The sequence below is a fragment of the Rhinopithecus roxellana genome, chromosome 6 (genome assembly GCF_007565055.1).
Source record: "Rhinopithecus roxellana isolate Shanxi Qingling chromosome 6, ASM756505v1, whole genome shotgun sequence".
Lineage (NCBI taxonomy): Eukaryota > Metazoa > Chordata > Mammalia > Primates > Cercopithecidae > Rhinopithecus > Rhinopithecus roxellana.
The window spans coordinates 54,262,662-54,289,062 of NC_044554.1; the positions used below are offsets into that span (position 1 = coordinate 54,262,662).

The 26,401-nt window shown below is 45.9% G+C and overlaps 1 protein-coding gene and 1 non-coding gene across 3 annotated transcripts in view; both read left to right on the forward strand.

The window, feature by feature from the left end:
• KIAA1549 (KIAA1549 ortholog) overlaps positions 1-26,401 on the forward strand; it is a 144,653-nt gene that overhangs the window by 94,962 nt on the left and 23,290 nt on the right. For both annotated transcript variants that reach the window (XM_030933292.1, XM_030933293.1), the window contains exons 11-16: positions 2,502-2,698; positions 4,468-4,583; positions 13,314-13,519; positions 14,905-15,128; positions 16,575-16,728; positions 23,267-23,584. In XM_030933292.1, coding sequence (XP_030789152.1) covers positions 2,502-2,698; positions 4,468-4,583; positions 13,314-13,519; positions 14,905-15,128; positions 16,575-16,728; positions 23,267-23,584 — 1,215 coding nt within the window. The remainder of the gene's footprint in view (positions 1-2,501; positions 2,699-4,467; positions 4,584-13,313; positions 13,520-14,904; positions 15,129-16,574; positions 16,729-23,266; positions 23,585-26,401) is intronic.
• LOC115898422 lies at positions 8,184-8,287 on the forward strand. The gene has a single exon (XR_004058159.1). It is a non-coding gene; the product is annotated as a U6 spliceosomal RNA (small nuclear RNA).

Below are 26,401 nucleotides of genomic sequence, written 5' to 3' on the forward strand. Positions count from 1 at the left end.
AGGCCTGTTTGGTTAAACCATTGGCTATTGGTGATCAACTTAACCTTCAGCCCCTCTCCCCTCCCTGAAGGTTGGGGGGTGGGACTGAATGCCCTGACCCTTGCATCATGCCTGGGGCTCTGTAGTGAGCAGCCGTCAATCCTGCAGCTACCTTGGGGCTGCTGACCGTCAGTCAACTCACTAGCCTGCAAAAAGACATCCTCTGGGGACTCCACGTATTTTAGGAGGTGTACGCCAGGAAACGGGATGAAGACCAGATAAGTGTTTAGAGTGTCACCGTGTGGATGTAGAATATTCCTGGCCAGGAGGGAGGGCTTCGGTTTGCTTTTGGCATTCCATGGAGGAGACCCCTTGGGACAACCATTGCTATGCAGTTTATTTCCCTGTGCTTTGCAAGCTTGAATTAAGGAAACTGTGTGGCACTTTTCATGTCATCAGAAATACTGTTATTGTCCACATTTCTGCATACTTTGGAGAGTCTTTCCAAGGGCACTGTGGTTCATGCCTGTAATCCTGGCACTTCGGACATCCAAGGTGGGTGGATCGCTGGAGACCAGGAGTTTGAGACCAGCCTGGGCAACATAGTGAGACCCCATCTCTACTAAAAATACCAAAAAATTACCCCAGCGTGCTGGCGTGCACCCATAATCCCAGCTGCTTGGGAGGCTGAGGTAGGAGAATTGCTTGAACCCGGGAGGCAGAGGTTGCAGTGAGCCGAGATTGTACCACTGTACTTTAGCCTGGGTGATGGAGCCAGACTCTGTCTTAAAAAAAAAAAAAAAAAAAAAAGAAATTTGAACAATAACAAATAGCTTTTTTTTTTGTTTTTTTTTTTGAGATGGAGTCTCACTCTTTCACCCAGGCTGTAGTGCACTGGCATGATCTCAGTTTACTGCAACTTCTGACTCTCAGGTTCAAGTGATTCTCCTCCTTCACCCTCCTGAGTAGCTGGGATTACAGGTGTGCACCACCATGCCTGGCTAATTTTTGTGTTTTTTTTTAGTAGAGACGGGGTTTCATCATGTTGGCCAGGCTGGTCTCGAACTCCTGACCTCAGATGATCGGCCCAACTCGGCCTCCCTAAGTGCTGGGATTACAGATGTGAGCCACTGCGCCTGGCCAACAAATAACATGTTTGATGACATAATATCTTACCACAGCACTAGAAGCTAAGAGCTGGCATCCCTAGTTGCAGCCTCAGGGGTCTGTCATGGGTTTGGTGTGGGGTGATGCCGCGGATCCCTGGAGAGGAATCCTGCATCCACTGGTTTGAGTGGGGGATGTTTTTGAAGAGCCCTTTCTCCTTCAGTTTTGTGCCCCATTCCTTCTTTTGACCACTTCTTTCTAGAAATTCTTTGTTCCCTTTGCTTCTATTACATGGAACTTTCCAAATTCTTCTATTTCTCTGAAATCACATTCTATTTTCTTCCTTGCTTCCTTTTTCTCTTCTTAGCCCCAAACTATTAGATGTTCTCCAACACCTTCTCCACAGAATCTGTATTTATGTTGAAAAACTCAACTCCCCTACCTGTCACCTTTATGTGGGTGGCTCTTAAAGTCACTCTGAGCCTGCACATTCCCCCAGGCTATGCTTCCCCACCTCCAGCTACACTAAGCTGACATCCTTTGGGGCCTCAAATTAAGTGTGTTTGAAATGAAACCTGTCATTTTGTCTTGAGCCATCATTCCTGTATGACTTGCCTCTTTCCCTTAATGTCACTTTCAGGCTTCACGATGCCCTGCCCCAAAATTCACGTCCTCATTGGCTTCTTTCTCTTCCTTTGCCTCTCGTGTCTATTTGGTTTCTGGGTCTTTCTGCCTGATCCCTAGAGCTGTTCATTCCTTCCCATGTTCACTGCTAAGATTTGGGGCTCATGTCTTTGTGATTTTATGCGCATGGCATGGCCAGGCTCTCTTCCTGTTTCCTTGGTGTCCTATGTGCTTGGATTTTAGAAATCAGCCTGTGGTTTTCTGATTTCCTAGAGGGCCAGCTCCAGAAGCTGGCGTTTTTGGAGTTATCCATATACAGACTGGACTTCTCTCTCATGCTCCTACGCTCTGATCCACCCAGCATAGCCAATGTGATTTCTTCTCAGGCCTCAGTGTTCTCTGCTTTCTGATATCATCTAGAACATTCTCTTTGTAGCCTCCTCTTTCTGTTTCCAAGTCCTGTCTGTTCTCAAGACCTGGCTTTGGTCCCCACTACCCTATAAAGAATATCTTGCTCCTGCCACATGGCACGTGGTATGCTGCTGTGACAGCAGGTCAGGTGTTGCCCTGGGGTCTAGCTATTTAATCCTTGTACTCTTGTTTAATCTTTCACAAGTGTCTGTCTTCTCCTGGAACTCTGGGTATAAACAGAACCTGGCAGGCAGTCCATGTTCTAGCAATGCTTGTTGGATTGGAGTGGTGGAATTGCCAGCACAGTCTTCGGTCAGAAGTTGTGCTCCTCTCGTCCGCCTTGGATTCCGGTTTAACAATCTTGTTTGTGTGTGTTTCAGCTGCAGATCCCGAGTGTGAAGGGCTTCGATTTTGCTAAGCAGCATCTGGGTCAGCACAATAAAGACGACATATTGATTATTCATGAGCCAGCGCCACTGCCAGGACCTCTGAAGGACCACACCACGCCCTCGGAAAATGGGGATGTGCCAAGCCCCAAGTCAAAGATCCCTTCCAAGAACGTCCGTCACAGAGGAAGGTTATTATTGGGCTTTCTGTATTATTCTTTGTTGCAGAGCATGCTTCTGTTATCAGGCTGTGGGTTTCTGATGCCACAAGGGCTAATGGTGAGTGCAGCCCTGCATCTGTCTGCAGCCCAGGAGACTGATGACTTGACCAAAGTCACACACGAGCCCAATAGTGTTTCTGAGCCACTCTCACGGGCTGTCAAAGAAGGCTGTGTGATTTCTTTCCCTACACAGTTGAAGATCGTGAATCACTGTCTGTGATGGTTTGAGGGTCCCCATCAGACTTGATCAGGGATTGAGCAGCTCGTGTGTATCTATCCCAAGGGGAGCATGCTAGGCCCCATGGAGATAATATCAGAAATAACATAGAAGAGTGCATGGCACATGGTAGGTGCTCAGCCTACGGCCACTGTGTCCATGCCTGGGATGCCAGCAGCTTCTGCGACTTCATTGCTTTGTCTACAGGTGGCCTTCATCGCGTCTTCCTGTGTTTGCTTTGTTTTTCTCTGGCTGCTCATGTATGTCACCTTTGTCAGGATATCACACAAGACTCTTCACTGCCTCCTCCCTGCCTCGCTCCCGTTTCCCAATTTATTTCTATTACTCCTCTCAAAGTATAGCACACGGAGAATTGTTTATTAGTTTTCCAAGCTACCTGGAAGCCGCTCCTCACCCTCTGACCCCATGAGAAGGGCTCTAGCTCTGCGAAAGAAGACAGAGTTCAGAGTCGTGTTCGTTAAGTTGACTTTCCATCCTAGCACCATCAGCCTTTGGCTACTGAAGCCTCCTGTTGTCAGCCTTTCTTTGAGCTTTGGAACGCTAAATCCCGATTTCCTGCTAAGAGCAAAAAAAAAGTGTGTGATCATACCAACATTTGAAACGATGTCATGATTTCTGTCTTATCGGAAAACCTACCCCAGGGGTTCTGGCCTAGTTTTAACAATGTAATAGATGTCAGAACATGATCTTTACAAAAGAAAATGAGTTATATAGAGAGATGCTATTTGATAATTTTGCAGGCTAAGAATAAATGGAATCATTGAAGATTATTTCATATGCAAGTAAAATTTTGCGAAGTGTTTTTTTTTTTTTTTTTCTTGCCTGGTAGCCTTGTCATTGACATTTAGTCATGACAGCTCAGTGGTCTGCATGGTTAATACAATGTTTTAGCATCTTTCTGGGCACCAGAATGTCTTGGCGTTCCACATTGTCATTGAAGCCAGGGAGCCTAAGGAATCGGAGCCAACTGATGAAGGAATTTTCCCTGGTGCAAGCTGGGTGCCATGATACCTTTGCTTTTTATATATAGAATCAAATCTCAGTGTAAGCACCTTCCAAAGATCTGGAGTTATTTGGGGTGACTGCAGAGCTACCCTGGCATCCTGAGGATTCTGCAGACCTAGTTAATCCTGAACCCCAGTCCTCTTTGATCCAACTCATGCTGAACCCAGACTGCTGGTCCAGAAATGACTGGGGGCCAGGGGCTGAACCTTGAGCCCTGGTAGCTGTGGGACCTTCCTCCTATCTGGCACTTACTTGTCTAGCATTTGTTGAAATGCAGCCTGCTGAGCCATTTAGTAAGCCGCATTAATCTGTCTTCAGGAGGTGACTGTGGTGTTAATGTGATCCTTGAAGACGCTGTGCTATGGAGTAATTTTTTGGACTGTTTCATTTCTGCTGGTTTTGCCTGGAAGCCTGACTTCCACACATAAATTAATGTGACTTTTTCCTTTTCATTCTTTCTTGATTCTAACGTTTGCAATTCATTTTGTGTCTGCAGAGTTTCTCCCTCAGATGCTGACTCTACGGTCAGCGAAGAGTCCAGCGAGAGGGACGCAGGAGATAAGACACCGGGAGCCGTCAACGATGGCAGGTCCCACAGAGCCCCGCAGAGCGGTCTGTGACTCTTCTGGTTCTTCCCATTAAAAGTAGTCCCTATGAGAGTCTGAAGGCTAGGGCCTGACATTCCTTCAAATGCTAAACCCTTAAAAAAAAATCTGGGCAATGGAAAATTCATCGTTCCTGTGGTTTCTTAGCACCAGTTGTCACCATCTAACGTGGTATTGGTGTCTGCTTTGGGGCCAGGGATTCACTGGGATATGTCTTAAGGTTAATAGCCTCATTTCACTCTAGAGTCCTCACCCTAGAGGTCAAGGAGGAAGCACACTGAAACCGGAGTCTCAAAAACTGCCCCCAGGATTCGTAGCTTTCTTAGGAAGCAATTCAAGGATTCACAGCTGTCACTGTCAGAAAGTTGTTTGTTTATCATAGGCCCAAGTCCATTCTGTTTAGTTCTGTTCCTAGAGCTTTCTTCCAGCAGGTGGTTTAGTGTGATCAGACGGTTTAGCATGTTTGCTTTGGGAGTCACATACAGCTTCATAGGCCAGGTATAAGATGAACTTCACTCCTGTTCTAAAGGGTATGACTGTTGAGACTGATGCCCTGTTATAAAGTGAGACCCACAAGTCTTTAGACTTGGGAGCATTTTTTTGGAGTGATAGCAAGGTAGCTTGTTTTTAGTGTAATAGGTTGTATTAAATAGATGTGCTGCTACAGCTATTGTATTTGATGGAGGTTTATTTTTATTTAAGGATTGCATTTCAGTAATGCAGAGATAATTGGGAGGCCTCAGGATATTATTATTACTATTTTTTTTTGAGACAGGGTCTTGCTCTGTCACAGAGGCTGGCGTGCAGTGGCACAGTCCCGGCTCACTGCAGCCTCAACCTCCCAGGCTCTGGCTATCCTCCCACCTCAGTCTTCCTAGTAGCTGGGATTACAGGCCTATGCCATCACACCTGGCTAATTTTTGTATCTTTTTGTAGAGATGGGGTTTCACCATGTTGCTCAGACTGGTCTTGAACTCCTGGACTCAAGCGATCCATCCGCCTCGCCTTCCCAAAGTGCTGGGATTATAGGCATGAGCCACCACGCCTGGCCAGGATATTATTTTTAATAGTAATTTTTATATTTACAGTGTTTAGTCATACATTTCTCTGTATGGAAATGCAGTGCAGAGTGAACTGTATTGTAGAAATGAACAGACTCTAGACAGAAGCCCGGGGGCCTCTCCTCTCACTGACACACTTGTGGCCTCACAGGTGTTCAAGGCTCCTGTGGGGCTGCACTAGCCGGTCCTTGCAGTTCCTTCCAGCTCCTTCCACTTAGTTCTTTTGTAATGTTAAGGACATCCCCTTAGAAAAAGGGAAGAGTTTTTTCTTTGGATGTAGTTTTTCAAAATCTTAAAAATTATTTAGCACCATGGTAACAGATGCTGTTTCTGATAGACAGGATTAGAATCTCGTTTTGATCCTTGGAAAGAAATATTTGGTGGGGAGTGGAAAGAGCTCTGGATTTTATCAAGTTCTGTTCATTGCTTATCTGAGAAAACCTTACTTTCAGTGCCTGCGTTTTATGCTGTCTGATGGCATTACAACCAGTATATTATATAAGAATAGCAAAAATCAAACACCACTATCAACATAGGCTCAGAAGCCAGGTAGTAAGCATCACAGCTCTGAGACCGAGAGTTGAATGTGAAGGAGAGAAGCGAATTAGATGATTTTGTGAATATTAGAAGCTCAGATGCTGCTGTTATAATTTGAAGAGATACCAGAATCTGTACATTATTTTCATGTTGTAGAAAGATAGTTTTCTCACTATAAATATCAGTTTACTTTTAGAACTTTGTTTACTTCTTGAAAGGTGCTATAAGATAGCTTTAATGCTGCCATGTAGGTATTTTATTGCTTGCATAGAAACTTAAATATCCTATTTTAAAATATTCTGAGTTTTTCTCCTAGCTTTCTGTTATTTTATTTTTTAAAACTTTTTGCTTTTTGAGACAGAGTCTCTTCCTGTTGCCTAGGCTGTAGGGCAGTGGCGTGATCTTGGCTCACTGCAACCTCTGCCTCCCAGGCTCAAATGATTCTCGTGACTCAGCCTCCTGAGTAGCTGGGATTATAGACGTACACCACCACATCTGGCCAATTTTTGTATTTTTAGTAGAGACAGGGTGTCCCCATGTTGGCCAGGCTGGTTTTGAACTCCCAGCCTCATGTGGTCTGCCTGCCTTGGCCTCCCAAAGTGCTGGGATTACAGGCATGAGCCACCTCTCCGGCCTATTTTATAATTCACATAAAAAATCTTGCTTTTGTTGAAAGTCACAATGAAGTACAAATTAATGGAGATGGGAGTGGGGAGGGAGACTACTTGAGATCCATTCTGGAGCCCTCTTCCATGTTGCCGTGGGACCAGCATTCCCTTTCACTTCTGTGGGTGGCACAGCCACCGGCTCTCTTTAGGCTTCTTGGCAAGGCTGTTGATGGACTGTCCCAGGTCATGTGGCATATTAAGGACCCACCTTGCAATGGAAGCTGAGAGAAGACTGTTGTTTCAGTTTTGGTAAATTGGAGGTTGTGCTTTATTCCTTTTCCAGCTGACTGTTTTTGGAAGGTGACTAGGCCCTGACACATACCCTCATGGCCATCCATGAACCCTTAAAAGATTATTTACTCAAATGTCACTGTTCACAGCCATTGCAGCTTTTTTTTTTTTTTTTTTTTGAGACGGAGTTTCGCTCTGTCACCCAGGCTGGAGTGCAGTGGCTGGATCTCAGCTCACTGCAAGCTCCGCCTCCTGGGTTTACGCCATTCTCCTGCCTCAGCCTCCCAAGTAGCTGGGACTACAGGCGCCCGCCACCTCGCCTGGCTAGTTTTTTGTATTTTTTAGTAGAGACGGGGTTTCACTGTGTTAGCCAGGATGGTCTCGATCTCTTGACCTCGTGATCCGCCTGTCTCGGCCTCCCAAAGTGCTGGGATTACAGGCTTGAGCCACCGCGCCCGGCCCATTGCAGCTTTAAAATAACTTACATCAGCCGGGCGCGGTGGCTCAAGCCTGTAATCCCAGCACTTTGGGAGGCCAAGACGGGCGGATCACGAGGTCAGGAGATCGAGACCATCCTGGCTAACACGGTGAAACCCCGTCTCTACTAAAAATACAAAAAACTAGCCAGGCAAGGTGGTGGACGCCTGTAGTCCCAGCTACTCGGGAGGCTGAGGCAGGAGAATGGTGTAAACCCGGGAGGCGGAGCTTGCAGTGAGCTGAGATCCAGCCACTGCACTCCAGCCTGGGAGACAGAGCCAGACTCCGTCTCAAAAACATAAAATAAAATAAAATAACTTACATCATAACCACTGGTTCCCCTTAGTGAAGATGTGAAGGGAGAGATGAGGTAGGAGATGGGCTGCCATTGCTGCGTCTGTGCATAATTGTAGTTTTTCTCTCTCTCCCTTTTATCATCAGGAATATACCAAGTAGGTAAGCATTGCAAAATACTCAGCATTCTTTTATGCTCTCCTTAGATTGCATGTGTGCAAGTGTGTGATTTTTAAGTAGTTAAAACTTTGTTCATTTGAATCCCACAAATTCCAAATTCTAGAATTGCACATGCAGACCAAGCTGGCACTGACTTTTGCATGTGCTAAGGAGCTTGCAGTGCTCGCTTCAGCAGCATATAGACTAAAATTGAAATGCAACAAAGATGAGCGTGGCCCCTGTGCAAGGATGACATGCATATTTGGGAAGCATTCCATATTTTAAAAAAATTAAAAGAGTTTTCAAAATAGTTTAAATGAGATTGAGTACATATAACAATGAAGTTTTTCAAGTAATTTTGGAATACCATACCATTTATAAAATGATTGAGATCATAAAGTATAATTCTTATCTTTTCATGAAGGCAGATTCTCAGAGATCTTTTCAAGGTAAAATTTTATAAACATAGTGGAGATGACTACAGTCATTGAGTCATCCATTTAGCAAATGCTTGCTAAGTGCCTGTGGTGTGTCAGGTGCTGGTGATGCAGTGACGATGAGATAAACGTGATTGCTGTCTCACAGGATATTAACATGGGTTGGACACATTAGTAAAGATGCAGTTTTCTAGCCTGGGCAACATAGCGAGACTCTGCCTCTACAAAAAATAGAAAAAATTAGCCAGGCCTGGTGGTGTGTGCCTGTGGTCCCACCTACTGAAGAGGCTGAGGTGGGAGGATCACTTGAGCCTGGGAGGTCGAGGCTGCAGTGCTCTGTGATTGCATCACCACACTCCAATCTGGGTGACAGAGTGAGACCCTGTCTCGAGGGGGGAAAACAAAAAAATGGTTTGATTATATTTACTTGTAGATAATGAAATAATCTCTTTAAAAATGCTCTCTTGCTTTGACATTTTAGTAATTCAGACTGAACTTTTCTCTTTCATTTTGCTTTGTTGACATTATCCTATTCCGTACAATCCTATATACTGTAATTATTTATTTATTTTGCTTACCCAGTCTGGAGTGCAGTGGCACAATCACAGCTCACTGCAGCCTTGGGCTCAAGCAGTTCTCTCACCTCAGCCTCCTGAGTAGCTGGGACTACAGGAGCATACCACCCCCAGCTAATTTTTTATTTACTTTTTGTAGAGACGAGGTCTTGCCATGTTGCCCAGGCTGGTTTTGAACTCCTGGGCTCAAGCAATCCTCCTGCGTTAGCCTCTCAAAGTGCTGGGATTATAGGCATGAGCCACCATGCCCAGCCTTTTTCTTTCTGTTTAAGATTTTTATTTATATTTTAACTGATGGTAAGAAAACATACATTTATGGTGTACAACATGATGTGTTTTTTGCTTTTATTATTTTTAGTTGACACATAATACTTGCCAATATTTATGGAGGACATTGTGTTATTTCCATGTATGAATATACTATGTGATGATCAAATCAGGGTAATTAGCGTATCTGTCACCACAGGCAAAGTTATCATTACTTTGCCTTGGGAACATTCAAAATCTGCTCTTCAAGCTAATTGAAAATATACAATAAATTATTAGAGTCACCCTACAGTGCCTATAGGTGCTCAACCCATTCCTCCTCTCTAGCTGTGCACTGTTATTTTTATTTTTTTGAGATGCAGTCTCATTCTGTTGCCCAGGCTGGGGTGCAGTGGTGCAGTCAGGGCTCACTGCAGCCTTGACCTCCCAGGCTCAGGTGATCATCCCTTCTCAGCCTCTTGATAGCTGGGCCTGCAGATGCACACCCCCACGCCATGTTGCCCAGGCTGGTCTAGAACTCCTGGGCTCAAGTTACCCTCCCGCCTCAGCCTATCAAAGTGCTGGGATTCCAGGCGAGAGTCACCATGTCCAGCCTCTGGTTGTGCTTTTGTATCTGTTAACCAACCTTTGTCTCTGTCCCTCCTCTTCCCTTCCCAGCCTCAAGTTACCTTACTAGTCTACTCTCCACTTCTAGATCAACTTTCCAGCTTCCACATATGAGCGAGAACAGTGCAGTGTTTATCCTTCTGTGCCTGGCCTATTTACTTAATGTCATCCAGGCTCGTCCGTATTGCTGCAGATGACAGGATTTCATTCTTTCTTATGGCTAAATTGTGATGTTTTGATATGTGTATGCATTGTGGACTGGCTAAATCAAGCTATTTAACATATACATTACCTCATGTACTTATTTTTTGTGATAACACTTAAAATCTACTCTCTTAGCTGTTTTCAAGTATACAATATATTGTTATTAATTATAGTTACCATGAGGTAGAATGGGTATCTTGACTATATAGTAAAATTTATATCATTACTTCTAAAAAATAATTGAAGAGAAAGGGGTTTTAATCCAAGTTCCTACTTGCCTTAAGGCAGGATTCACACAGCATTAATCTCTGTGTGTCCATTGTACTTTGTACTAATCATTAGTGTCCAGGGAGCTTTTTTGAGAAAAACTGTGCAATGCATAGCAAGCAATAATATATAACATATATATTAATATATGATATATAAGTATATAATATGTAATATCTAATTATTAATATAATAGTAATATATTACTAATTATATAATATATTACATATAATATACAGGTCTATAAATAAAAATATATAATTATAATATGTGTGATATAATTATATAATATATATGTGTGATATATATTATATGTATATGTAAAAAAAATTAAAAGCCCCTCTTTTCAGCCATGTCGAAGGACTGGGTTCTGGGCAGTATGGAAGCTGGAAGACTTTCTGCACCTCTTATTTCTTCTCCTCTGCTTGGTCCCTCAGCTGTGTAGAGTGGCCCAGGGTCTATGCATCCCCTCCTTCTCTGGTTGCAGTCTATGAACAGTTCAGTGAGGATGAAGCAAGGGCCGTGACTACAGTGGGAGGGAGTGAGTCAGGCTCTGGACAGGAGCCCAGTCGCAGGCTGCCACTCCAGTGGTACCCAGGCAGGGCTGACAGCCTAGTGAGGAGGGGCCTTTTTTTTTTTTTTTTTTTAAATGCCTGTCACCTTTGTCTCCCAGCAACCCAGGGGTCTCTGCCACCCTGGAGGAAAGTGATCCCACTTCTAGATATCAGTAGCTTAATGGGCTACCCTCTGTGACATTTGCTGTTACTCTATAAGTCTGGGTTAGCAGGGCTAGCCTATCTGGTGAAGCTCATGATCTCCTTTTAGGCATTATGCCTGCAACTTGAGTAGCTGCCACCGATGAATGGTGGTGCCTGGCTGTGCTTCCATTGCACAAATGCACAAATAGTCAGGTTCCTTCTGGGTCTGGGGCCAGGAAAGAAAGCTTGAGCATAGCTGGAATCCAGACAATGGTGCCCCCTGGCTAAGACAGACATCATTCATTCAGAATCAGACAAATAACTTTTCATTGCTTGGGATAATGAAGGTAATTCAAATTGAGAGAAAGTACAGACTTACATAGCGATGCTGTGCTTTCCTTATATGAAACATCAGCTACTGCTTCTTCCTGCTTTGCTCATCTATGTTTTTTACACTGAGGAGAGACCTTTGTGTTTTTCACTTATGCTTTGAAGTTTCAAATGTTAGGCTTTTGTTTAGAAGCAGTTTCTGCATGCACTTATTCCCTCTGTCAGCCTGCTGGCCATTTGTTTGAAAGCAGCATCCAGAAGTGACTGCGGCTAATTAGAAGAAAGGCATCAATTGATCTTTTTCTTTTAGAGGGCAGGGGGAGGACAGGGTCTCACCCTGTCACCCAGGTTGGAGTGCAGAGACGTGATCTCGACTCACTGCAACCTCTACCTCCTGGGCTTAAGGGATCCTCCCACCTCAGCCTTCTGAGTGACTAGGATTACAGTTGTGTGCCATCACGCCCAACTAATTTAAAAAAAATTTGTAGAGACAAGGTCTTACTGTGTTGCCCAGGCTGGTCTCAAACTTCTGGGCTTAAGCAATCCTCTTGCCTCAGCCTCTTAAAGTGCTGGGATTACAGTCCTGAGCCACTGTGCCTGGCCAGTTGACTTTCTTAAGTGTGAGTAACTAGCTCTTTCTACTCAACCTGTCTTCATTTTTCTCTTTCTCTTTTCAAAATTAAAGTGTGTTAGGATTATCTCTACTATAAAAATAATACTTATTACAGAAAATCCTCATTATCAAAAATAAAAGACATTGGGAAAAATCACCCATCATGTGAAGATTCAGTCTTTGTTAACATTTTTAAGTGTTTCTTTTCTGTCTTTTTTGGTGCATTTGAATTTCTTTTTTTTTTTTCACAGTTCTGATTAGTTTTTAAGAAAATTATTGTGGTTAAATATACATGGCCTAAAATTTGCCATGTAACCATTTATACATGTACTCTTCACCTGTTTTTAAAGTAGGAACTAGCACCAGGCACGGTGGCTCACACCTGTAATCCCAGCACTTCGGGAGGCCGAGGCAGGTGGATCACTTGAGGTCAGGAGTTCAAGACCAGCCTGGCCAATATGGTGAAACCCTGTCTCTACTAAAAGTATTAATACAAAAGTTAGCTAGGCGTGGTGGCACGCACCTGTAATTCCAGCTACTTGGGAGGCTGAGGCAGGAGAATCACTCGAACCTGGGAGGTGCAGGTTGCAGTGAGCCGAGATCACGCCGTTGCTCTCCAGCCTAGCTGACAGAGTGAGACTCTGTCTCAAAAAAATAAAAAATAAATTAAAAAAATAAAGTAGGAACTAATTCCCTGCAAGCAACAGGGTTTTTCTTCTCATGTGTCTTCAACTTCGTTTTCTTTTCACATCAGAACTGAAAAACCAGAATTGGCCGTTGTTAACTGATACCTGCCTGCATGTACCGGTCTTCTGTTTTCTCTGTAGTACGACATTGCCTTGGCAACTGAATTTGTATCACTCCGGCAAGCTCCCTCCCAGATGGTAGCAATAGTTTAGAGCTGCTATAAATGTGTTTTCTAAGAGTTCTGTGAATGGCTTATTGACTGCTGAGCAACTTCAGGCTCCTTCTGTCCTACATTCTTTCTGACTGAAGATTTTGAACCACAGTTAGACAAAACACTGCAGTTTTTGACACAGTATCATAATGATTTCCTCCCATCTCTTCTCAGGGTACTCATAATTTTTAATGAAGGGAGAGGATACAGTATACAGCCCAGACTATTTAAGCTCAGAGAGCGAAATTGCAAGCACTCTGCTACTGCAGTGGGGATGAATTTTTGGTCAGAGGCCCATCCAAGGATTGTGAATAATTCACAATTTTGATTATTTAAAGAATAATTCACAATTTTGATTATTTGCTGTTTCTTTAGATGACTCTGTGTATATGTTTTGCTTTTCCTTCTGTTCCAGGGCCACCACTGCCCAGTTCGGGAAATGAGCAGCACTCATCAGCCTCCATCTTCGAGCACGTGGACAGGATCTCCCGCCCCCCGGAGGCTAGCCGGCGGGTCCCCAGTAAGATCCAGCTCATTGCCATGCAGCCGATCCCGGCCCCTCCCATCCAGCGCCCCTCTCCAGCTGACCGAGTGGCAGAAACCAATAAAATCAACAAAGAGGTATTTGCTTTTATTTAAAAGTCTGTTAATTTAAAAACTCAAGCTAGGCGTAGTGGCTCACGCCTGTAATCCCAGCACTTGGGGAGGCCAAGGCAGGCAGATCACCTGAGGTTGGGAGTTTGAGACCAGCCTGGCCAACATGGTGAAACTCCATCTCTACTAAAAATACAAAATTAGCTGGGTTTGGTGGGGGGTGCCTGTAATCCCAGCTACTCAGGAGGCTGAGGCAGGAGAATCACTTGAACCCGGGAAGGGGAGGTTGCAGTGAGCTGGGATCTCGCCACTGCCACTCCAGCCTGGGTGACAGAGTGAGACTCTGTCTCAAAAGAAAAAAAAGAACAAAAAGCCTCACACTCTGATTTGGTCAGTGTTTGAAAATGAGTGCAAGGTACAGTGTCAACTGGTTACTAAAGGCGTAAGCTGCTGACAAGGATTCTTAATGTAAAACATCACGCTTGTTGGAGATCAGATACTGTGCATGGACACTGTGGGGCGCATTGGCAGACATGCAGAAAAGTGTTAGCGTGGCCGACCAGGAGCTGTCCTCTTCAGAAAGAGCCACTTCAGCTTCTGATCCTCCTCACACTATGACCCAGTTCAGATCTCCGTCTTTGGGGATGCCACTCTGGGGGCAGGGGGTCTCATGCCAGGGAACTTGTTTCGGTGACACTAGGTAATTACCTTCTTTGTATCTGTCCTATTTAAAGATCTCTAAAGGAGGAAGATATTTATTTATTCTTTTCTAGTTATCAAATGTCTCTTCAAAGTTGTCACTGGCCGATTTCCAAGGTTCGAGTGACTTTTTTTCCCTGCTCTGGGGGATGGTGACAAGACTCCAGTGCACCACGCAGTGCTTGAGGGTAAAGCTTGTGGGATGGCAGGGTGTCTGCTCCTCCCTGGGCTGTGCCTGTTGCCCTCTCGGTGACTTTGGAGCTTACAGACAGCAGGAAGGGTGGGTGAGAGGAGCACAGCAGGAAGGCGCTCCTAAAAGGTTTTGCTGGTCAGGCATGGTGGCTCACACCTGTAATCCCAGCACTTTGGGAGGTTGAGGCAGGTGTATCATTGTATCATTTCAGGTCAGGAGTTCGAGACCAGCCTGGCCACCATAGAGAAACCCCATCTCTACTAAAAGTACAAAAAATGAACTGGGCATGATGGTGTGTGCCAGCTACTCGGGAGGCTGAGGCAGGAGAATCACTTGAACTCTTGAAGTGGAGGTTGCAGTGAGCTGAGATCATGCCATTGCACTCCAGCCTGGGCAGGAGTGAGACTCTGTCTCAAATAAATAAATACAAATAAAAATAAATAAAGACTTTGCAAAGTGTGTGTCCCAGAAGCCTCCCGGTACCTCCATGGCTGTCTTTCTCTCCCTCACCCTTCTTCAGATTCAGACCGCGCTGCGGCACAAGTCTGAGATCGAGCACCATCGCAACAAGATCCGCCTGCGCGCCAAGCGCCGCGGGCACTACGAGTTCCCGGTGGTGGACGAACTGTCCTCGGGTGACACCAAGGAGCGACACCGGGTGTACCGCAGGGCGCAGATGCAGATCGACAAGATCCTGGACCCCACGGCCAGCGTGCCCTCCGTGTTCATAGAGCCCAGGAAGAGGTGGGCTGGGGTCTTGCGGCTAGGCGGCTGGGGCGGGTGCGCAGAGGTGCTGTGGGGCACAGGAGCAGGACAGGAGCCCCTCTGCTACTGCAGGACCTGTGACAGAAGGACCCCATCCGTGTTCACGTGGAGGTCTCTGAAAACAGTTGAAGGGGTTCATGCCCAGAAGGATGTGGAGGCCACTGGGAAGGCTTCCCCTGGCTGAGGGTCACCTTGGTGTGGGAGGCGGAGGCTTTGTTCTCTCACCTCTGCCCCTCTGCCTGCGTCGAGGCATTTCCTGGGGATTTAATCCGTCTCTTCCAATTCAGCCTGTCTAAAACTGCACTCACCCTTTCCTTCCCACACCGGCTCCTTCTGTGGTGTCCTTGGTTCTTCCTCACCTCGCACTCTGTCACCTCCAATAGTTTCATCTCCCAGAGCCACCCAGGCCGGGGCCCAGCAGATCTTCATTGGTTTTCTCACAGCTGCCTGCAGGGTCTGGGGTCTTACCTTCCCCTGGTCTTCCAGACTCCCGTCCCCGACATAGATGCGTTTTCCTTAATCATGGCTCTCATGTATGTCTTTCTCTGCTCAAAGCAGAGAGGAGGCTCAAAGCAAGAGAGGCGGCTCTTGTTGCCTGCCAGGTGGGACCTGTGCTTCCGTCGCAGGCCAGCCCAGCCCCTCCCTCCAGCTCTTTTCCACAGGTCAGCCACACGGACAGAACTGCCACCCAGGAGACGGCCTGGTAGCCCCTGAACATTTGTCTGCCTGCCATTTCTGCCCCGGCACCCGCTTCCCACATCCTGCCTGGCTTCAGGTCTCATTCACTCTTCAAGACCTAGTTGTGGGCCAGGTGTGGTGGCTCACACCTATAATTCCAGCACTTTGGGAGGCCAAGGCAGGCGGATCACGAGGTCAGGAGTTCAACACCAGCCTGGCCAACATGGTGAAACCCCGTCTCTACAAAAAATATGAAAATTAGCTGGGCATGGTGGCGGGCACCTGTAGTCCCAGCTGCTCAGGAGGCTGTGGCAGGAGAATTATTTGAACCTGGGAGGTGGAGGTTGCAGTGAGCTGAGATTGTGCCATTGCACTCCAGCCTGGGCGACAGTATGAGACTATATCTCAGAAAAAGAATAATAAAATAAAAAAGTCCTAGTTCTAGCCCCATGGGACTAATAGCTCCCACTGACTTCTCCTTTTCTGAACATCTATACAGTTAAATAATATCATGATTACGAATGGCTTTGTATCATTCTGTGTTGCTCCACGTGGGTTAATAGGTCTGTTTAGGTAGGCTCTGAGCTTCCTTAGGGCAGAGACTGTGTCCTACGTGGCATTTATATCCTACGGGGTGTTTCCAGGGGCCAGCACATCCTAGGTACTCGGGGTACTTAGTGTTTAGTTGATAAGCCAGTGGCAAAAAGAGTGATTTCCTACGAAGCTAATTTCTCTTTTTCCTGGCAGCTCACGGATAAAACGTTCTCCCAAGCCTCGCCGGAAACACCAGGTCAACGGCTGTCCTGCCGACGCTGAGAAGGACCGGCTCATCACCACAGACAGCGATGGCACCTACAGGAGGCCCCCCGGCGTCCACAACTCGGCCTACATCGGATGCCCAGTGCGTGCTGCCGACTCCGGCTTCTGGAACCAGGGCAGGGAGGCTCCTAGAAAGATGTGCGGAAGGGGGAGGAGAAGCAGCAGCACTGGCTGCCGCCCTGTGTGGTGTCGGTGCCTGATGCCTGATGGCTGATGCGCCCGGGCCCTCTAGGTCATGAAGTGGGTGGGGCGGGGTGCCATCCCTTCTGAGGGGAGTGTTGAGTCCTGTCAACCAGGGTGCTGCCGAGTGCCACCTCTGGAAACACACTCCGTGTTTTTCCTCTCTATATGTAAGCCCCGTTCTCTCAGACTTCACAGTGGGACTTTTTTGAGGTTAACTGGAAAACAGAGAGAGAGAAATATCCTCAAGGTTTTTTTCCTTCTCCCTAGTCAGAGGGTTATTTGGTTTTGTTGTTTATTTTTATTTTTTTGGGACAGGGTCTTACTCTGTTGCCCAGGCTGGAGTGCAGTGATGTGATCCAGGCTCACTGCAGCCTCAGCCTCCTGGGCTCAAGTAATTCTCCCACCTCAGTCTCCTGAGTAGCTAGGACCACAGCCATGTGCCACCATGCCCAGCTAATTTTAAAAATTTTTGTAGAAATGGGGTCTCAGCATGTTGCCCAGGCTGGTCTCAAACTCCTGGCCTCAAGTGATCCACCCGCCTTGGCCTCCCACAGTGCTAGGATTACAGGTGTGAGGGCATGACCCTGAGATCAGGAGTCTTATGCTCTACTGAGAGCTAGCCCGGCTGGATTTCCTAGTGAGAGAAGGGATATTTAGGGTTTTATTTCCCTGTACTGTCCTTGGAATGCTAAGAAGATAGCGTATTTGCTTATATATATTTTGCTTTTATGGGAGAAAGGGGTTAATAGAAATTAAGAAATAATGAATGGTAGCTCAGGCCTGTAATGCCAGCACTTTGGGAGGCTGAGGTGGGCAGATCGCTTGAGCCCAGGAGTTGGAGACCAGCCTGGGCAATATAGCAAAACCCCGTCTCTCCAAAAAATACAGAAATTAGCCAGGTGTGGTGGTGCATGCCTGTAATCCTAGCTACTTGGGAGGCTGAGGTGGGAGAATCGCTTCAGCCCAGGAGGTTGAGGCTGCAGTGAGCTTTGATTGCACCACTGCACTCCAGCCTGGGTGACAGAGCAAAACCCTGTCTCTAAATAAATAAATAGGGGATTATATTTTTCCAAAGTAAAAGAGGTCCAGACAGATTTGCTTGAAGTGTTAAAGGCAGATATTGATAGGGTAAGGTGCATACACACAGACTGCACTGAGTGGGGGAGAGAGAACCAGCCTCACTTAACCACCCATGAGAAATACAGACACAAAGACACCCCAAGACAGAGAGGGCGAGCCAGGTGCAGCTAACTCCGGCAGCACTGGGAAACACAGGGCGTCCTAAACTCCGTGCCAGGAGAGCCCTGCCTTGCTGCAGCAGGCCCCTTTCTCCTCCTGGAGGCACTCACAGAGCCAGCCTTGTTTAAGAGACACGTTAGCAAAAAGCACACCCTTCGAGAAGGGATTTATAATGAACGTGATCGCTTTAGATTGAGCTCATAGAAATGGTGAGCAGTCATTTCTTAGTTGAGTTTTGTATTTTTCTCCTAAATTATATAAATAACAAGCACTTAAAGACGCTAAATATAATTACACAAATGTGCCAAACATTATTCTGGGATGGGGCCTAAATACAACTGAATTATCATCTGAAAGAACCAGACTTTTCCTTAGGAATGTATGGTATTTCTAGGGTCCTAAAGACCGACCTTCTTGATCTCCTCATGAGGATCGGTGCGATTTCAGAGAGTTGGGCTGTCTGTAAATGAAACTACTCTTCCTCAGTACGAGGAATTGAGTAGTTCCTGTTACTTTCTAAATGCGGTGCATGGCTGCTCTTACAGTAGGTGGCGCTCTTGTGCTGTGTTGGGTTCTGGGGGTGTTTGGGCATCTGTGGGGTTTGGCTTGATCTGGGGAGGGCTCCCCAGGGTTGTCACCCGGAGCTTTTGTCTGTGCCAAATGGAGACTTGCCATGGTGTAGAACTAACAGATAGAAGGGGCAGCATCCCTTTTTCCCCTTCACTTCTCCAGGCCAACCTGGGCTCCTCTCTCAAAGGAATCTGTGGTGAGTCCTCTCAGTCCCCTCCCTTTGATTTTTTTAAATGATTGAGTTTTGTATGGGGAGGAACCTGTCTTCTCCTGGCTGTCTTCATTCGCCTGCCTCAGTGGCCCTAGGTTAGCCTTCTTTCGCGGTGGCTTGCTGCATCGTTTTCTTTTTTCCTTAGCAGGGAGTGCAGAGATTCCTCCTTCTGCGGGTGCAGAGCAGCCTCTTCTTGGAAGACACCGCCCCAGAGGGTGCTTGCCTTCAGTGGCTCCTTGTTTCAAAGATTTCCCCAAAATAAAAATCTTCCTCAGATTTTGAATTCTGAAACACATACTTTAAAAGATCATGCCTGTCTCAGAGCTCATTTTTTCTTCGGTAGTTTATCTTTTTTCCCCTCAACTTTTATTTTAGCGTCAGTGGTACATGTACAGGGTTTTTTGTTTTTGTTTTTGTTTTTTCATCTTCAAGCCTGTACTGGGCAAGTACTATGCGTTTTTGAATTACCTTCAATTTTCCACTTTCCCCTCAAAAATATCTTTTCCTTGAGGGGTGTGTTCTCCTAAGGCCAAGAGAAATATTCCTTGGTTCCTTGTAATGGGGGTTACCATTATAATTCAGGCCTCGGTAGAAATCCAGCCAGCTGCATGTTTTTGTAAGTAATTTTTTTTTTTTTTTTTTTAAGACGCTCCAGCTCTGTTGCCCAGGCTGGAGTGCAGTGGTGCAATCACGGCTCACTGCAGCCTTGACCTCCCTAAGCTCTGGTGATCCTAAGCCTCCCAAGTAGCTGGGATTACAGGCGCATGCCACCTTGCCTGGCTAATGTTTGTATTTTTAGTAGAGATGGGTTTCTCCTTGGTGCCCAGGCTGGTCTCAAAACTCCTGGGCTCAGTTATCCTCCTGCCTTGGCCTCCCAAATTTCTGGGATTGTAGACATGAGCCACCAAACCTGACCTAAATAAAGTTTTATTGCAACACAACCGCACCCGTTTGTTGGCTTTACCAATGACTGTTTTTGCTGCAAGGCAGAGTGAGTAGTTGTGACAGATTATATGACTCATAAAACCTAAAGTATTTACTGTCTGGAAAAAGTTTGATGTAATTTGTCATCCAATGCAGACACTTGAAAGTGTAAGGGGGTATACTATTAATCATTACCGTGGGACAACAGGCATAAACTGAGGTTGTCCTGGACAACCAGGCTGTCTGGACACCCTCTTACAACACCCCCAACAGACTGCAAAATAGGCACCAAAATCCGTAACTTTGATGACTAACAGTAAAAAGATGTACATTTATTTCCGAAGACTGATAGATAAACTGTATCTGAACACATCTACATGTGAAACATCTATAGTCTAAATATAGATGTTAGAATATAGGAAGTTGAGTAAATCCCCTTCTTGGCCTGCAAGTTCTGTAGTCTTGCCTGCAAAATGAGGAGAAAACAAGAAGGTGAAGGACAGGAAATGGAAGCGTCCTGGCCCAGGAGCTCCTGGCCTTCTGGCAGAATTCATGGGGGCCAGTGGGAATCTAAGGGGACTGTCCTTCCCATAGGCAGATCATCTCTCTGGGTATAGAAGTTTAGTCTTCTCTGAAATTCTGGCCACGGAGAATGAGATTGGCAGTGGTTATAGCCGCTGGAGACTCTACTCAAGTGTCTGAGATCCTTTCCCACAGTGGAATCTCAGTTTGTGCCTGCAGTTTTTTGTGTCACCACACTGCTTGCTTCCTTGCAGTAGAGCCTCATAGGCAGCCACCGGAATCACCGCCAGGAACATCACTTCTGTTTCTGTAGAAACCCTCTTACTTACTAGTAGGCAGTTCTTCCAGACACACCCTCCCTTCCTTCCACACATGAGCCGTAGGTTGGTGGTATACTGCTGACCAGTCTTCCTCATCTGCTCCTCAAAAAAATCAAGAATTGGAGAAGGGTGTGACTGTGGACCTTTTTCCACCTCACAAGGAAAGGAGCACAGGTTCCCTCCAAGGTGACATCGTCAACTAGAGGTCACCTTGGAGCCCCGGATTCTCATTTAGAATTTCTCAATGACAAATCTCATTTAGTGGAACCTCCACTGGGATGTTGCAGTTTGGGAGAAATGGACTCATAAGCCCAAGCGTGTCACATGCAAGAGAGGGAGGTCACCAGTGGGGATTGCCGTGGAGAGAAGAGCGCCTACCCCATCTCACGAGGGCAGTCGCTGCTTCCAGCAGTTGGTGGTTTCTGTGTGGAGTCAGGGCCCTGTCATGCCAGAGCTTCAGACTTAGTCAAGAGAACCCAGAAATCTGAGTGTTACTGTAAAATTTTCAGATGTTTAAAATAATGGCTGTCAATTAAAAGAGTGTGCAGGCCAAGCAAAACCTGTCTGTGGGCTGACTGGGTTTACTAGTTTTGTATGGTTCTCTCTGTTTGGAGTTAAGAACCTACTGCCCTTCACGCTGGCAGGAATAATAACTGATCACCCATAGAAGCATTTTCCAGATAGGGGGCTAAGGTTAAGGATGTGTCTATAGAGTAGTTTATCTTTGTAATAGACTCACGGATCCAGACGGGCAAGGGAATGTCTTCCTTGGCCCCTTAAGTCCGGTGATCCAACTAGCTGGGCTAAACTGCAGGCACGTGGCAAGTGAAGCATTCTAGATAGAAGCTGCCCACCTTCCTCACAGAGGGATGGGGTCCCCAGCCCCTCGGGCAGAACCTTTTCTCTCTTCACTGTGTGTGCTGCAGTCACCATGCTGTCTGGGCTCATGGAGCCTATAAGACTAGAAAGGATGACTCTTCTTTGTTGGTTCCTGGTTTTGTCTCTCACAGTTTACCCTGCATATATTATGACTGTGTTTTGCTTATAACAGTATTGGGAAATGAGATTTAAAAAATCTTTATTGTTACTTATGTTTCTACCTCTTAAACAATAGGTATAGAGCACAATTTAAACCTTTCTTTGTTTTTTTTTTTTTTTTTTCCAAGATAGAGTTTCGCTCTTGTCACCCAGGCTGGAGTGCAAGAGAGCCATCTCGGTTCACTGCAACATCCACCTCTTGGGTTCAAGCAATTCTCCTGCCTCAGCCTCCCGAGTGGCTGGGATTACAGGCATGAACCACCACACCCAGCTAATTTTTGTATTTTTAGTAGAGACAAGGTTTCACCATGTTGGCTGGGCTGGTCCCAAACTCCTGACCTCAGATAATCCACCCGTCTTGGTCTTCCAAAGTGCTGGGATTACAGGCATGAGTCACTGTGCCTGGCCAATTTAAACCTTTCTTAATGACTCTTGTGATCCAGAGATACCTTCATTTTAAAGACAAATGGTTCTGAATAGTTTTCACAAAATAGATACTATAATTGCTTACACACACATACATAGGCTTTTTTTTTTTTTTTTTTTTTTTTTTTTTTTTTTTTTTAAGAGTCTAGATCTCTGTCACCCAGGCTAGGGTGCAGTGGGGCAATCATAGCTCACTGCAACCTCGACCTCCTGGGCTTAGGAGATCCTCCTGCTTCAGCCTCGTGAGTAGCTGGGACTGCAGGTACTCACCACCACCCTCAGCTAACTTTTCAGCAATTTTTTGTAATGATGGGGCTCTTGCTATGTTGCCTAGGTTAGTCTCAAATTCCTGGCCTCCCTGGAAATTATCTTCATGCCTTGGTCTCCCAGGTTGCTGGGATTACAGGCGTGAGCCGCTGCACCCAGCCCGCATACATAGTTTTAAGATGCATAGTTTTAAAAGTTTTGATCTTTTAAGGCTATTTTCTGATAGTCAATAGACTACTTTTTGACTGCTAGCTATGGAAATTTTACTAGTTTTTTTTAATACATAAACTTTGAAATAAGTTTTTTGGCTGTTTAGGGGCTTTCAGTAAAAGTGTTCACTTTTACAGTAAAAGTGTTCAGTAAAAGGTACTGAAATGCCTTGTAAATAGTTGAGTGTTGTTGAAAAAATGATTGTTGAATTTTGGCAATTTTTTTTCTGATTCAAGCCTCCCCTCTCCTTCCCATGAAATGTAACTCACATTCCTCAGCTGTCATTTTTTAATTTTTGTGAGACAAGGTCTCACTCTGTCACTCTGTCATCCAGGCTGGAGTATAATGATGTGATTATAGCTTACTGCAACCTCAAATTCTTAGTCTCAAGTTATGCTTCCACCTCAACCTCCCAAGTAACTGGGACTACAGGTAAACACCACCACACCTGGCTAATTTCTTTTTTTTTAATTTTATTTTAGAGATGGGGTCTCACTGTGTTGCCCAGGCTGGTCTTGAACTCCTGGCCTCAAGTGCTCCTCCACCTCGGCCTCCCAAAGTCCTGGGATTAAAGGTGTGAGCCACTGTGCACAGCCTCAACTGTCATTTTTTAATTCTTACGGTAGAACTTTTCCCTAGTGTCAGGAAAACCATTTAGGGTTGCCACAAAAACTCATGTGTGATTTTTCCTTTGCCATTTCCCACTGTAGTCGGATCCTGACCTCCCAGCCGACGTGCAGACACCATCCTCAGTGGAACTGGGGAGGTATCCAGCCCTTCCTTTCCCGGCCTCCCAGTATATCCCACCCCAGCCGTCCATCGAGGAGGCACGCCAGACCATGCACTCCCTCCTGGATGACGCTTTTGCCCTCGTGGCCCCCAGCAGCCAGCCTGCCAGTGCCGCAGGCGTGGGCCCCGGAGTTCCACCTGGCCTGCCCGCAAACAGCACCCCTTCCCGGGAAGAGAGGCGAACCACGCAGTGGGGGTCCTTCTACAGCCCAGCCCAGACAGCCAACAACCCCTGCAGTGTAAGTACTGGCCTTCTAGAATTCTCTGGTGGGCAAGATGTTGAAGCTTTGTTGTCTGACTGCCTCACTTTCAGGCTCCACACAAAACTGCGGTTGCATTTGATAAGAATTAAAACTCGGATGATGGGTCTTAGTTTTTATCTTCTACTAAATTAATTCTTAATGTTGGAAGTCTCCATTTATGCAGGTTTACAGGCTCATGCCTGTAATCTCAGCAATTTAGGAGGCCAAGGCAGGAGGGCTTTTGCTTTGTGGAGGAATGGAGGGGGATTTTATGGAAGCATCTTCCTGGGTTCAAAACAGTGTCACGGAATGGAGGTGGGGTAACTGTCAAATGTATTCTTGTTGATGTCTCCAGAAAAGTTGCAGTTTAGAATGTATCCAGATTGTTCAGTTTCCTGTATGGCCACCTGGTACTGGAGAGACCCCTGAGGTTCTGAGATTGTAGTCAGCCAGTCCCCATCTAGGCAGTGACAACCACTTTCAAATGTCGCTTTCCATCTTGGAGGTTGACATTTCAGCATTTCATCTGCCTTTGTTATCACTTATGTTTTTCTGAGTCCTTTCAAATTTACCTTCCTGAGAGATGGAGAAGAAGTAAAACTCAAGGAAGTAAAGCTAACGTTATTTTCTGCTAATTTCAGATGAAATGATTGGACAAAAATTTGACTCTGGAGAGAAGCTAGTTGGTCACAATATGAATTTCTTAGGGAGTGTTTATACTGGGTCCACCTTGTTACATGGAATTGGGTGGCAATAAACATATGATAAAATACTTTTTTATCTCTGAAATGGGTTTGAATTTTAAAAGTAAAAGCCTTCAGCAAGAGATTGTCTCCTTCAGGGTATGGGAGGCTGAGAGCCTATAGTATGGGGAACTGCTATCATGTGGGGTGGGGTGGGAATACCGTTTGATCTAATCATTACTGTTTTTAATTTTAAAATATAGCTTGTTCCAACAAATATCTTCAAAATTACAACTGATGGTTTATAATATTTCAGGAAATGCATGGTACAGGACAAACCTCGGTGGTAAAATAAATGTGGATACAGCTGCCATCGGGTCACTTTAAAGTTTTCTCATTTGCTTATTCATTCAAATATATTTACAAAGCACCTGCTGTGTCACAGGTACTCTGCTTAGGTGCTGGAGATAGAGTAGTGCACAGTGTAGGTCCCTGCCCCCCAGTTCTTACATTCCAGTGGAGGCTCTCTGGACAATCAAAACTAATTCCAGTACAGCATGGAAGGTGCTATGGCGGGAGGAGGTGATGTGGGAGGGGCATCTAGCAGAGCCTTGAAGTCTTTCAGGAAGGATTTTTGTGGACAAAATAGCATCTCTGTGGAAGTCTAAAGGATAATTAGTGGTTGTCAGTTGAAGAAAGATGTTCCAGGTGGCGGGAAGTACAGCAGAGGCATAGAAATTGAAGTGTATGGGACAGGCTTCTTTTGGACAAGATGGAGGAACAGAGCCTGGGTTTACCTTCCTTCCTGAAACAACTGAAAACACTGAAAGGAGTATCTGGGTGACTTGACATTAAACTTTAGGCAAGAAAGGACCGGCATCAATGAGAAGTGAACTGAGCCCTCCAGTTGCCCCAGCTTACGTCTGGAGTTTCTAGTCATGGCACAGCAGGTAGGACCCCAGGCAGAGCTCCATGGTCTCTCTGAGTTGAAGAAATGGAGTTTGGAAGTCTGGGGAGGAAAAGGCAGCTGGAGTTCACAAGGGAGAGTGCAGGAGAGCAGAGAGATGCCCTGAGCAGGGTGCTAGGCATCTGCAGAGAATCTTTGTTTGAGTACTGATCAGTTTATGGGTACACAGAAACTACCCAAAAGAGCCCCCCAAAATGATGAGTGGTAACAACCCTCAAAATTCACACAGGCCTGGGAATAAGCTCTTGCTATGGATTGAACTGTGTTTCCCCCAAAATCACATGTTGAAGCCGTAACCCCCGACATGACTGCGTTAGAGATAAGGGCCTTTAGGGAGGTAATTAAGAGTAAATGAGGCTGGAAGGGTAGAGTCCTGATTCAATAGAACTGCTGCCTGTAGAAGATGAGGAAGAAACTCCAGAGCTCTCTCTCCAGCCAGGTTAGGACACAGAGAGCAGGCAACTGTCTGCAAGCCAGGAAGAAAGCCCCACCTGAAACTGAACACTGACAGACGTCGATGTAAGACTTTCCAGCCTCCACAACTACGAGAAAATCAGTTTCTGTTGTTGTTGTTGTCGCTTTTGAGATAGAGTCTCGCTCTGTCGCCCAGGCTGGAGTGCAGTGGCTCGATCTGGGCTCACTGCAAGCTCCGCCTCCCGGGTTCACACCATTCTCCTGCCTCGGCTTCCCGAGTAGTCGGGACTACAGGTGCCCGCCACTATGCCCGGCTAGTTTTTTGTATTTTTTAGTAGAGACGGGGTTTCACCGTGTTAGCCAGGATGGTCTCGATCTCCTGACCTTGTGATCCACCGTTCTCGGCCTCCCAATTTTTTGTATTTTTAGTAGAGATGGGGTTTCACCGTGTTAGCCAGAATGGTCTCAATCTCCTGACCTCGTGATCTGCCCGCCTCGGCCTCCCAAAGTGCTGGAGTTTCTGTTGTTTTAGGCCACCATTTCTAAGGTATTTTGTCATGGCAGCCTGAGCAGATGAATACGGTTCGTTTTCCAACAGTTGGTGGAAACTGCATAATTCATGCAATATCAGTTAAAGTACTTGGAAGAGTTTTGCTTCAGTAATGAGGCAGAATTAGTCCCAACTTAAAGCTGCTCTGGTTCCACCTAAAAAACCACAAAATCATAACATCTAAACCCAAGCAAAGCTCA